The sequence below is a fragment of the Podarcis melisellensis genome, assembly GCF_964234715.1.
Source record: "Podarcis melisellensis genome assembly, chromosome: 16".
Classification (NCBI taxonomy): Eukaryota; Metazoa; Chordata; class Lepidosauria; order Squamata; family Lacertidae; genus Podarcis; species Podarcis melisellensis.
In genome coordinates this window covers 23,826,631-23,839,398 of record NC_138533.1, presented here as the reverse complement: position 1 = coordinate 23,839,398, position 12,768 = coordinate 23,826,631, and the positions used below count along the sequence as shown (strand labels likewise).

The 12,768-nt window shown below is 46.3% G+C and overlaps 1 protein-coding gene across 2 annotated transcripts; it reads right to left on the bottom strand.

Moving 5' to 3' along the window:
* Positions 1-80: 80 nt before the first annotated feature.
* MTFP1 (mitochondrial fission process 1) lies at positions 81-11,718 on the bottom strand. 2 transcript variants are annotated; one of them, XM_081892531.1, is made up of 4 exons: positions 11,178-11,718; positions 4,703-4,830; positions 3,497-3,729; positions 81-922 (listed from the first exon to the last, which is right to left on the bottom strand). In XM_081892531.1, exons 1-4 carry the CDS (start codon positions 11,707-11,709, stop codon positions 865-867), a joined length of 951 nt encoding a protein of 316 aa, XP_081748657.1. In that variant the 5' UTR covers positions 11,710-11,718; the 3' UTR covers positions 81-864. The 2 variants fall into 2 exon arrangements, with proteins under 2 accessions (XP_081748657.1, XP_081748658.1); XM_081892532.1 differs by lacking the exon at positions 3,497-3,729.
* Positions 11,719-12,768: the final 1,050 nt, after the last annotated feature.

Here is a 12,768-nt window from a genome sequence, read left to right as displayed (position 1 = left end):
GAGCTCTAGCACTGCCATGTAAATGCCGAAGGGGCTCATAAATGGTGCAACTGCGCCAGCCACCCAGAAAGGAAATCGGATACGGAAAGTTGTTTCATTTATTTATATGCCAAAATTCTCACTGGCTTGGGTACACACCGTGCATTGGAAGCATACTTTGAGATTCCTGCATTGCAGGTGGCTGGACCTGGATGAACCTTGGAATCCATTCCATCTCCTGTAGTTTACCCCAGAACTATAAACCCAGAATTTTTTGAGGGGTGTCATTCTTTAAACACATAGTGTGTACAGTGTCACTATCATTAAGCCAGATCGAAGGAACTACAAATAACTCTTTTCAGCTGAGCAGCAGTAACGGGAGCCATTTAGAACTGGCTCTACTTAAGTTGTTAACAGTTAGTGCAATTAACCACTCCCATAGCTGGGAGTGCTAAATAAACTGTCAGCAGGCTAGTCCACATTGCTGCTGGGAAACAGCTGCCAGGAACCCTAAAAAAGTAAGAGGTTGTGCCTTAAGTACATCCCGGCAGTGCCCCCCCCCTATCTGGGGTGGCATTGACCTGAACAAGGATGTGAAAGGATTTCTATAAGGCCACATGCAAGTTCTGTTGGCATGGGAAATGGACCAGTCTCTACACAGGCTTTTAGGACACATCCTGAGCTGCCCAGAAGTTCCATCCTCGTTGGATCCACAGTACCAAGCTGCACTGGTTCAGCACAGGTCCCACTAAGCTGGATTTCAATATTTTAGAAGTCTAGATAACAATGGAGACCAGAGAGAAAGAGGTAGTGGCTTTGAGGGTGGATAATAGCCTGGTTTTGCTATCGGAGGCTCTGGTAGACCAGGGGAAGGAGGACTTCCTCTTACTCTTCTGTCTTGTAGAGTTTGCGGAGACTGGAGTCCATCAAGAAATCCACTGACCTGCACCAGAGGAAGAGAGAGAGAGAGAGAGAGAGAGAGAGAGAGAGGTAAAGCAATAGTGCGATCGACAAAAAAACCTACAGCGATACCTCAGTTTTCTAACATCTCCGTTGTCGAGCGTTTCGGTTTTTGAACGCCGTAAACTGGGAAGTAAGTGCCTTGGTTTTCAAACGTGCCTCAGAAGTCAAACATGAAACACAGCTTCCGTATTGAGTTTTCTGTTTTAAGTTTTCCGTACTGAGGCTTCCGTTTTGAGTTTTCGGTTTTTGAATGTTTTGTCTTCCGGAACGGATTACCATATTTTTCCGTCTATAAAAGGTAAAGGTACCCCTGCCCATACAGGCCAGTTGTGTCCGACTCTAGGGTTGCACGCTCATCTCGCTCAAGAGGCTGGGAGCCTCTTTGGGGCTCAGAATTAAGAAAATGGGGGGGAGAGATGGCCCAGAGTATAAGACGCACCCTAATTTTTGACATTATTTTTTAAGGGAAAAAACCTAGTCTTATACACAGAAAAATATGGGTATGTTAGAAAACCAATGTACCACTTTATTTGTATTTGCCTGGCATTTCCATGGAGGCAAGAAATTCCTCCAGGGGTTTGGGGGCATATGTGTTGTTTTTTGATGCTCTTGTAGAAATATCTGCACCAAACCCCAAAACGAAAGCACCCTCCCTGCTTCTCCCAATGTGACTATCATGTGAGGAGAATGCACATCTGAATAAGGATTAGAAGCTGAGCAGGAATGAAACAGAAATCTAAGGGAGGCAAACAGATTCGGCAAAGAAGCGACGGGTGGCTACTTTGGGAAGTAACAACAGAATCCGTCTCTCAGTGAAGATGTGTTTCCTTGTGTCTGACAGTAGGGGGTGCCACTTACTTTAAAAAACCAGTGAGAATAGGACCTTAGGGCATGACATTCTGCATCGATCAATCAAAGAGAACACAATGTCGCTGACTCTCTCTGGGCGTAATGTTTATTTTTAGACAGACTGAATTCTTGCCCAGGGATTGAATTTATTCACATCGTTTTACCCAAGAGAACGCCGAGACACAATTTAAATGAGAAAAGTGGGGTCAGGGGTGTGAGATACCCTATTCTGAAAATAAGTATCCCAGTGTGAGATTAAATAAAGACCCATTTCTGACACAATTGCTCTGTTCCCCTAAGGAATGTTAGTTTGAAAAGGCGGCTGTTCAGCCATGTTTATGTCAGAGTACTTTGGCCATGTTCACACCACACATTTATGGCACTAGGAAGCCACTTTAAACAGTCCATCGTCTCATTGTAGCTCTGTGAGTCTTTTTTATATTATGGACATGTGTTCTGTATTATTTTGTTAATACAAGTTTGTCATGGCCTTTGGCTAGAACAGTAAACTTACAAACTGAACGTGAGGGAAACTGGGGCCTCCTCACAATTCTCAGCATACACTACATTTCCCAGGATTCTATGGGGTAAACCATGACTGTTTAACGAGGCATCGTAGTGCTTTAAATATATGGTATGAATGTGAGGTTTAAAATGTGAGGCCGTCTTAATCACTACTGTTGCAAGGCAAGTTGCCCTTTCTAGGTCACCACTTCAAATAGTAACCTTTCCCAGTCAGGTGTTTAGGGCTACAACTCCATTCAACCCCAGCTGGCAGGCCTGTACTCCCATCAACCCTAGTATCTGCTGGATGGGGCTGATGGGATTTGTAGTCCAAAATGGCCCCGGTGGCTGGGGCTAATGGGATTTGTAGTCCAAAATGGCCCCCAGTGGCTGGGGCTGATGGGATTTGTAGTCCAAAACGTCCCCCAGTGGCTGGGGCTGATGGGATTTGTAGACCAAAATGGCCCCCAGTGGCTGGGGCTGATGGGATTTATAGAACAAAATGGCCCCCAGTGGCTGGGACTGATGGGATTTGTGGACCAAAATGGTTCCCAGTGGCTAGGACTGATGGGATTTGTAGTCCAAAATGGCCCTGGTGGCTGAGGCTGATGGGATTTGTAGTCCAAAATGGCCCCCAGTGGCTGGGGCTGATGGGATTTGTAGACCAAAATGGCCCCCAGTGGCTGGGGCTGATGGGATTTGTAGACCAAAATGGCCCCCAGTGGCTGGGGCTGATGGGATTTGTAGACCAAAATGGCCCCCAGTGGCTGGGGCTGATGGGATTTGTAGACCAAAATGGCCCCCAGTGGCTGGGGCTGATGGGATTTGTAGTCCAAAATGGCCCCCAGTGGCTGGGGCTGATGGGATTTGTAGACCAAAATGGCCCCCAGTGGCTGGGACTGATGGGATTTGTGGACCAAAATGGTCCCCAGTGGCTAGGACTGATGGGATTTGTAGTCCAAAATGGCCCCGGTGGCTGGGGCTGATGGGATTTGTAGTCCAAAATGGCCCCGGTGGCTAGGACTGATGGGATTTGTAGTCCAAAATGGCCCCGGTGGCTGGGGCTGATGGGATTTGTAGTCCAAAATGGCCCTGGTGGCTGGGGTTGATGAGGGTTGAAGTACACAGCACCTAGCAGGGCTTCTTCAAGGTTGATACAGCTCATCCTTGGCTGTGCTCAAAGAGTGGAAGTTGCCCGTACCTGTCGATGGGTTTGATGATGAAAGGAATGGCCGAGAGTCCCACGGCGGTGGTGGCCCACTTCCTGACCGAGAGAGGCCAGTGCGTCATGCTGGCCATGAGGTAGAGTGACCCTGCGCAGATGCGGTTAATGGTGAAGCCAGGAATGGCCACAGAAGCCAGAGCCTGCCATATAAATGTGTCCATGACTGCCACTGCAGCATGCTTGCTCCTTCCTTTATCCACGGCCTTCGCCTGTCAATCGGAGGAAGGACGAAAGGGGTGCGGACTTAAAACGTTTAAAACCGAAAAAGAAACTGACCTTCATCCCTTTCGGGTTTCCCATCCTGCCCTTTTTCCAAACAAGTAATTTAAAAACAAAACACCTGAAACCTAATTTATCCATGTGCTTGTTAACTGCTGCTTCTTGAAATGAAAGGAGGTATATAAATTATATGAATCGTTTTTGTTTATTTATTGTTTCATAAAGTCCATACACCTCTCGACTGTTTAAAAAGAAAACCTCAAAGCAGTTTGCAAAAAGAGTAAAAGAACTAAATTATCAGCAAAACATTTGAAACACTAAAAGCATAACTGTGTTTACCTCGGGCCCGGGGGCAACATTCGACCCTATCTGAAATCTGTAACTTTAATTACATTTTCTGTTTTACATTTTGGAATATTCATTTAAACAACCTTAAAATATCAATGACTTCCCTTCTCCTTCCATGGTTCATTTTGCATAACACAGATCCCTGCATATTTTATATAAACTAAACCATTCAGTATTCTAATATTACAGCCATCTAAACTTATTTACACTGTTGAATATATCTGAATGCTGCCCATATTTTAAAATAAACACAAATCTGCTCCATATATTCAATAAACATTTTCCAATCTTCTTTAAATGAATGTTCTCTTATTTTATATGTTAGGTCTGCAAACTGCACATATTCCAACATTCAACCCTATCTGGCCCTCAAAACCCTCCCTGGACAACATTAGCCTAGCTTTGCAATCTAAACATTTTTTTCCTGGCTAGAATGAATCCTTGAATTCTGACAATACATCTTGCTTCCCTGATGGAGGACAGAGAGGAATGTGTGTGCATGAAATAGCTTCATATACAAAGGTAAAATCTTTGCTCCACTACCAGCATGCGGCCCCCAGAAGGGAACATGGCCCTTGACTTGAGAAATGCTTTCGTCCCCTACTCTGTACTCACAGCAGCCGCCTTCTTGCCCTTGTCGATTGCGTCGGCCGCCACGTAGGCAGTTGCTACTCCGTAGCTGGCCCAGACCAACGAGACGGGCACAATGGCCCGGAAAGACTCCCCGACCTCGTTGGCGTAACCTGTAACAAAGGTCAAAGGTCAGCAGGGGCGCCAAAGCCCCTCCCACAGCCTCAAGCTCCTCCCGACAGACAGGAAGAGTCCAACAGCTGTCATTACTTTCAAGAATTAATGTGTCCACAGCCACGGGGGCGGGGGGAGAGAAACTCCCTGCTTCTCTCGCCTTGTCTCTGCTTTGTCATTTTAATTAGGGATGCCATGCATCAGGAATTTTCTGGACATAGCTGGGATTCAACCGCTGAAAATTGCCTTCCGGGCAGAATTTTGGAAAAGTGGCTAAAAGGTCCGGGAAAACCCAGATGTATGGCAGCCCAGAAAACCCTATTTTTTGTTGTTGAATAATTTTTATTATTTTTTTAATTACAAAAGTCCAATATACACAATATTATATCAATACCAAATAGCAATACCAATTCAGATACAAATCAATTACATAGCCAGTTATAAAATTTATGTGGCCTCCCACGCAGAGCCGTAGCTAGGTGATCTCACACCCCTGGCAGAACTGTCCTGATTGCACCCCCTAACCACTGACAAATTAGCTCTTCTTTCTGCCTCTCCTCCAAAACCCCTCCCCCATTCAATTCACATTCTATTTAAAACTTTCTTCTTATAAATATTCTTATTTATAGACATATTTATGGAGATTTTTTTAAGCCAATTTTGAAAGACCCCTCCCCCCACCTGCACCCATGGGGGGGCCACCGCACCACCCCCTAGCTACGGCCCTGCTCCCACGTGCTGTACTTCAAGGTCTGATTTCCTCTAATTCTGCCTCCAGACTACTGCTCAAAACAAATACAATTCACTCTTTATGAAACCCCTTATACCATGACTACAATGATTTTTACATTTACATTTAAAGGTAAAGGTAAAGGGACCCCTGACCTTTAGGTCCAGTCGTGACCGACTCTGGGGTTGCGGCGCTCATCTCGCTTTATTGGCCGAGGGAGCCTGTGTACAGCTTCCGGGTCATGTGGCCAGCACGACTAAGCCGCTTCTGGCGAACCAGAGCAGTGCACGGAAACGCCATTTACCTTCCCGCTGGAGCGGTACCTATTTATCTACTTGCACTTTGACGTGCTTTCGAACTGCTAGGTTGGCAGGACCTGGGACTGAGCAACGGGAGCTCACCCCGTCGTGGGGATTCGAACCGCCGACCTTCTGATCGGCAAGCCCTAGGCTCTGTGGTTTAACCCACAGTGCCACCCGCTATTATAATTATTAAAACACATTTAGTAATTTGTAAATTAGCAAGTGAAGTTCTCCTTTTTCCTTCCTGTGTTAGGTTTTAATTTTCATCAATTGTTCCTTTATTTCTTTATCGAATATTATGTCCATATTGATTATTCCTGATCTCCTTTGTGCCTTATGGCTCTGTTGACTGGTGTTACTCTGGAGAGATCTCTCTCTTTTGTTCTCAACTCATCTGATTGCAGCTGTAAAAGTCCATACTTTCAATTTCAAGCAGAGAGTCGCCTAACATCCTGCCAAAGCCCTATTTTTAATTCACCTGTCAATAGAACTGAAATATGAAGAATGAGATCCATTTAGCGCCACTAAGTCTATGCCACAGCATCTTTTATTAATATGGAAAGGGAGGGGAGTGGCTTGTGCCTCAATGTGGAAAACATCCCCATCATTGCCTGAGGTATGTGAGGTTACAGAATGCGCACAAACATCTTAACTGCGTACTGTTCACGGAAAGTGTATAGGAGGAGAATTTAAGCACTTCTTTTTAGTTTAAGCTTCAGTGGATTGCAGTGAACTGGGTTACGGTTTGGGGACCAACCAACACCAAGCCTAGTATATGATGAACGTATCCTAAAAACTGTTGGATGGGATGAAGCCAACCCATCCAGTTCATATATTACATTAAGTATTGATTTATATCCCATCTTTTCTCCAAAGGAACTCAACACACTTCTCCTTCTCCCTATTTTACCCACAGAACACCCCTGTGAGGTAGGCTTGGCTGAGAGTTGGTGACTGTGAGCTTCATGGTGGGGATCTGAACCCTTGTATTGCAAGTCCTAGTCCAACACTCTAACCACTACACCACACTTCTTCCTTCTAAGGAACTCAACAAGGTCATGCAAAAAAAGTATCCTCCAAATTTTATCCAGGCAGAGGCGCCCGCCCTGTGGAACGCCCTCGCTTCAGATGTGAAGGAAATAAGCAGCTATCTTATCTTTAAAAGACATCTGAAGGCAGCCCTGTTTAGGGAAGTTTTTAAATATTTAATGCTGTATTATTTTAAAAACTTGATTGGCTGGGGAAACTCAGCCAGATGGGCGGGGTATAAATAATAAATTATTATTATATTGTTATTATTTAACTGCAAGAAGATCAAACCCATCCATTCTTAAGGAAATCAGCCCTGAGTGCTCACTGGAAGGACAGATCCTGAAGCTGAGGCTCCAATACTTTGGCCACCTCATGAGAAGAGAAGACTCCCTGGAAAAGACCCTGATGTTGGGAAAGATGGAGGGCACAAGGAGAAGGGGACGACAGAGGACGAGATGGTTGGATAGTGTTCTCGAAGCTACCGCATGAGTTTGGCCAAACTGCGGGAGGCCGTGGAAAACAGGAGTGCCTGGCGTGCTCTGGTCCATGGGGTCACGAAGAGTCGGACACGACTAAACAACAATAACATTATTATTTATCCAATATTTCCTTCAGTCTAACCCGCCACGCATGGTTGTTGTGAAAGTAAAATAAAGGGGGGGCGTTTGACCTTGGAAAGACCACCAGAAAGACAACAGCAGAACAACTGCTTTAGTTTTCTTTGCTGGCGATAACCTCCACCGTCCGTTTCGCTCCCGCGTGCCTGACTGCTGGCAGCTGTTCCTACAGGATTAAATTTCGCTGCGCTGCAAAGAGGGACAGCAATACAGCCATTTTGTGCTGTTTGACACACTTCAGAGTATACAGTCTCCACCGTCTCCTCCTCCTGATGCCCTAGCAAAGTCCTTTCCAAGGTCCAGAGAAAGTCACCTTAGGAGCTGCCTGCCACCCAACGCGGCAGAAACTTCCCGGCAAACGACACTTTGCATGAGGGATCCTGCTTCTCAAATATCACTGAACGGAAGCTGACATTTCGTCCTTGAAGCTGCCACATCACCACCACCCTGCCCAGTTTTTCACCCCATGTTCCTGCCATTTTTGAGCTGTGTCTTCAATAGCTGTCCAAGACTGTCAACACAGGAAACTGCCTTGCATAGAGTCAGAACACAGGTCCATCTAGCTCAGCACAGTGGTACCTTGGTTCTCAAACACCTTGATACTCAAACAACTTGGAACCCAAACACTGCAAACCCAGAAGTAAGTGTTATGGTTTGCAAACTTTTTTCGGAAGACGAACGTGCTCCGTTTTGAGTGTTATGCTTCAGATTTGAGTGCCACACTTCTGTTTTGAGTGTTACGCTGAGGTCTGTCTGTTTTTGCTATTTATTTAGCGTTTATATTTTTGCAGCTCTTTTTTTGTTTCGTTTTTGTGGCTCTGTGGAACCCAGTTCAGCTACTGATTGATTGGTTGTGTGACTGCAGTACATTGTTTATTGCTTTCATTTTATGGATCGATGGTCTCGTTAGATAGTAAAATTCATTGTTAAATTGCTGTTTTAGGGGTTCTTTTTTTAAAAGTCTGGAACAGATTAATCCATTTTGCATTACTTTCTATGGGAAAGCGCACCTTGGTTTTGGAACGCTTTGGTTTTGGAACAGACTTCCGGAACGGATTAAGTTTGAGAATCAAGGTACCACTGTAATGTCTACACTGACTGGCAGCAGTTTCCCCAGCCGAACTTGGGGAGATTTAAGCAAGGGCTTTTGGCATGCAAACTAGTTGTTCTGGCCACAAGGTCAAGAGTTACACACATGACATTTGGTTGTGCAAAGTTTTGTCCCGCAGTCATCTTTAAAGACAAGGACACCAAAATATAATCACAGAAGCCGTGTTCCCCCAACAACAAACCAGCAGGAGCTGCTGCAAATCTTTCCTTCTTTCTTTAAAAAAAGAGTCAGTATGTGTAGCGGTTAGAGTGCCAGACCAGGACCTGGAAGACCAGGGTTCAAATCTCCACTTGGCCTTGAAGATGAGTTTGGACCAGTCACAATCTCTCAAGCTAACCTACCTCGCAAGACTGCTGTGAGGATGAAAATGGGGAGAGAGTGAACCATATATCTCACCTTAAGCTCCTTGGAGGGGGAAAAAGGGGGGGATATAAATGCACGAAATAAATAAAAATACTTTTCCTTTGAAGATAACGTCATTTATGTAGCAATGATACAGGACAACACAGAAAATCAAGGGGATCCTTAATTCTTTCCCTATGTTGTTGTCGTTTGTTGTTGTTGTTTTCTATTTAAAATGGCTGTCCTCAACAAGAGGAAAAACAACTTGAAAGGAGAGTGACAGATTTTAATAGGGAAGCTGTCAAGAAAGTTACGTAAGAAGCCTCTTCCCCTTTGCAGCGCCCAGTTGCCCACTGCAGACAGCAAGTAGGAAGGAAGGAGAAAGTGAATTTTGTTTGCATTTCCATGAGAAACAACATCAAAATATATAGCAGATGTACAATAGATATATATAGCTATAAGGAGTATATCTGGAAAGTTATACTCGGCTGCATGTAATGCATCATTTGGACTTCAGATCATGACATTTGTACCCAAACGCTTATGTGGGGAATTTATTTTCCCTGTTATATATATATATATATATATATATATATATATATATATATATATCATCCTTGGACTACACAACACATTTATTTATTTATTTATTTATTTATTTATTTATTTATTTATTTATTTATTCAATTCATATCACATCCTTCCTCCTGGTGAAAATGCATCAATAAAAACCAACATATAAAAAGAGTTTGAAATATTCTCTCAAGCAGTGATTTCAGGGTCGCCATCAAATGCCTGGATCTAAACTAGGATGTTTCCAAATTCCTCTCGGAAGTCAATAATGAGAGGGACAGGTGTGCCTAACCAGGGAGGGCATTCATCAGACAGAAAACTGCCACTCAAAAGACCCTACCATGCGTATATGCCAGCCAGACAAGGCCTCCTCACCTGCCAATCATAGTCTTGGAGATGCCCACTATCTCGTGCCTGGTATCTATGAGAACAATTGTCCCCTGTATCTTTTGTGTTGAAAAAGAAGGGTGTACAGTATTCTCATCAGCAGTATTGTCTTCAGCCAGGAGGCTTAAGGCTTGCAGAAGCTCTTGCAGACTTGAGTGTGGACCCTAAGCTAACGCCATAATAAACGTCTTCAAAAAAGATGCCACAAGACTGCTTGCTGGGTTTTGTTGTTGTTGTTGCTCCAAACTAAAGTCCTAATGCCACTTCCTTGGGAGTAAGACCTACTGAATTAAAAAGGACTTACAGTGGTAACTCGGGTTAAGTACTTAATTCGTTCCAGAGGTCCGTTCTTAACCTGAAACTGTTCTTAACCTGAAGCACCACTTTAGCTCCTGGGGCCTCCTGCTACTGCTGCGCCGCTGGAGCACGATTTCTGTTCCCATCCTGAAGCAAAGTTCTTAACCTGAAGCACTATTTCTGGGTTAGCGGAGTCTGTAACCTGAAGCGTATGTAACCTGAAGTGTATGTAACCTGAGGTACCACTGCAGTACACAACTGCCCTGCTGGAAGTACCTTCAGGGAGGTGACAGTATGCCATTTTATTGCATTTCTATCCCCCTTTTTTCTCTCCAAGAAGTTCAAAGTGACAGACTTGCTTCTATGCCTCCTCATTTAATCCGCACAACAGCTATGTGAGGTAGGTTGGATTAAGAGGTATTTGACAGATCCTCAAGGTCACCCAGTGGGCTTCATGGCTCAATGGGGAATTTGAACGCAGATCTCCCAGGCGCTCAGTTCTTTACCTAAAAACACACCATCACTGCCCATGTATGATTGTGCCCTGAAAACTAAACATCTATTATTAACATTATTTCACCGAAAGGTATAGCACCAACGGTGCTTAATGGCGGTAAATTGGGACGAGAGTTGCCAACTTCTTTCCTCGATGGAACTCCTGTGCCTAAGAAGGCGCGAGAGCTTGAAGACACAGGAGCCCTGGCAGAAAAGCAGTTGGCAACCTTCGCTGCCCAATCCTGAGAACGGCGTTCCTTGCCTTTTACTCCGATCAGTCTCCGCCGCCCGATTTCCACCCCCCTGTCCCGTCCGCCAACTTCTTGTTGAACGCAGTCCCAGCGGGGAAAGCGCTCTTCCCCTGCCTGCGGGCTTCCTCGAGAGTAAATTTCCCGCCCTTAACGGAGGCTGGGACTGGCGAGGAGGCGCGCGGCGCGGCGATCGCCCTGCAGCCACTCACCCAGGTAGCGCACCCACGTGTCGCGGTAAAGGTCCGGCGCCGGCAGCGGAGGCTCCTCGGCCGGCGATCCCATGGCCGGCTGCCCCGGGGCGCCAAGGGCAGGAGCAGGAAGGACGGGGATCGAGGAAGAGTCCCGGGCTGGCGGGCCAGCGCAGGCCGTGCCTCCTCTCCAAAGCGCGCAGCAGAGCGCACGGCGCCGCGGAGCCAGCGGCCAATGGAACCGGGCCGAGCGGACCCCGCCGGCCGAGCCGCCTCCCCACTGGCCGCCTGGCCGCGGAGAGGGGCGGCCCCAAAGGAGGAGGAGGAGGAAGGCTGCCTGCCTGCCTGCTGCCGCCGCCGCCGCCGCCGCGGGAAGCTCCCTCCCTGCCCACGAGAGCGCGCGATCGCGCGTGGGGACCTCGAGGGTGGCTAGGTAGCTCTTCCAGGCACTGCCTCTCCGCCTCAACCTACCTCGCAGGGCTGTTGTGAGGATTGAGTGGGGAGGGGACAACCATTGTGGGCACTTGTCAGCTCCTTGGAATCGGTGGCGCATGTCCTTCTGGCTTGCACTCTATAAAGACTTGAGGAATGAGATTGTTGTTGTTGTTTAGTCGTGTCCGACTCTTCATGACCCCATGGACCAGAGCACGCCAGGCACTCCTGTCTTCCACTGCCTCCCCCAGCTTGGTCAAACCCGTGCTGGTAGCTTCGAGAATACTGTCCAACCATCTCGTCCTTTGTCGTCCCCTTCTCCTTGTGCCCTCCATCTTTCCCAACATCAGGGTCTTTTCCAGGGAGTCTTCTCTTCTCATGAGCTTGCCAAAGTCTTGGAGCCTCAGCTTCAGGATCTGTCCTTCCAGTGAGCACTCAGGGCTGATTTCCTTAAGAATGGATAGGTTTGGTCTTCTTGCAGTCCATGGGACTCTCAAGAGTCTCCTCCAGCACCATAATTCAAAAGCATCAATTCTTTGGCGATCAGTCTTCTTTATGGTCCAGCTCTCACTTCCATACATCACTACTGGGAAAACCATAGCTTTAACTATACGGACCTTTGTTGGCAAGGTGATGTCTCTGCTTTTTAAGATGCTGTCTAGGTTTGTCATTGCTTTTCTCCTAAGAAGCAGGCTTCTTTGGGACATATAAATGCAATACAGTAAATAAAAATGAAACCAGGCAGCTGCAGCTTTGACTATCCCCAGAGCTATAATTCCCAACACCCTTAAAAAAACTACAGTCCTCAAGATTCTTTTGGGGGAGAAATACAGTAATGTGGTTTCGGGACACAGTGTGTTCGCAGCTTGAACATAAATTAAACCCGGAAAAGGGCGCTGATGGCTCAAATCTGAATCTCGGTGATGGAGACGAGTCCGTTCAGACCACGAGATGGCGCGCTCGTTAACACTATCTAGCAGGGGATTAAATGGGGATTAGATTTAGGCCGAGGCAGCTGTGTTTGAAATCCGAGCTGCCAAGTTCTCCAGTTCACTTTAGGGCAGGAAACGAGTTGAGGGGCTCCCGGGCAGGCAGGCACGCGTCTCTATCTGCTCTCTGCTCCCCAGAAGTCGCTGCCTAACAGTAGGGCCGATTCCTAATTGCTTATTCATATTCACGT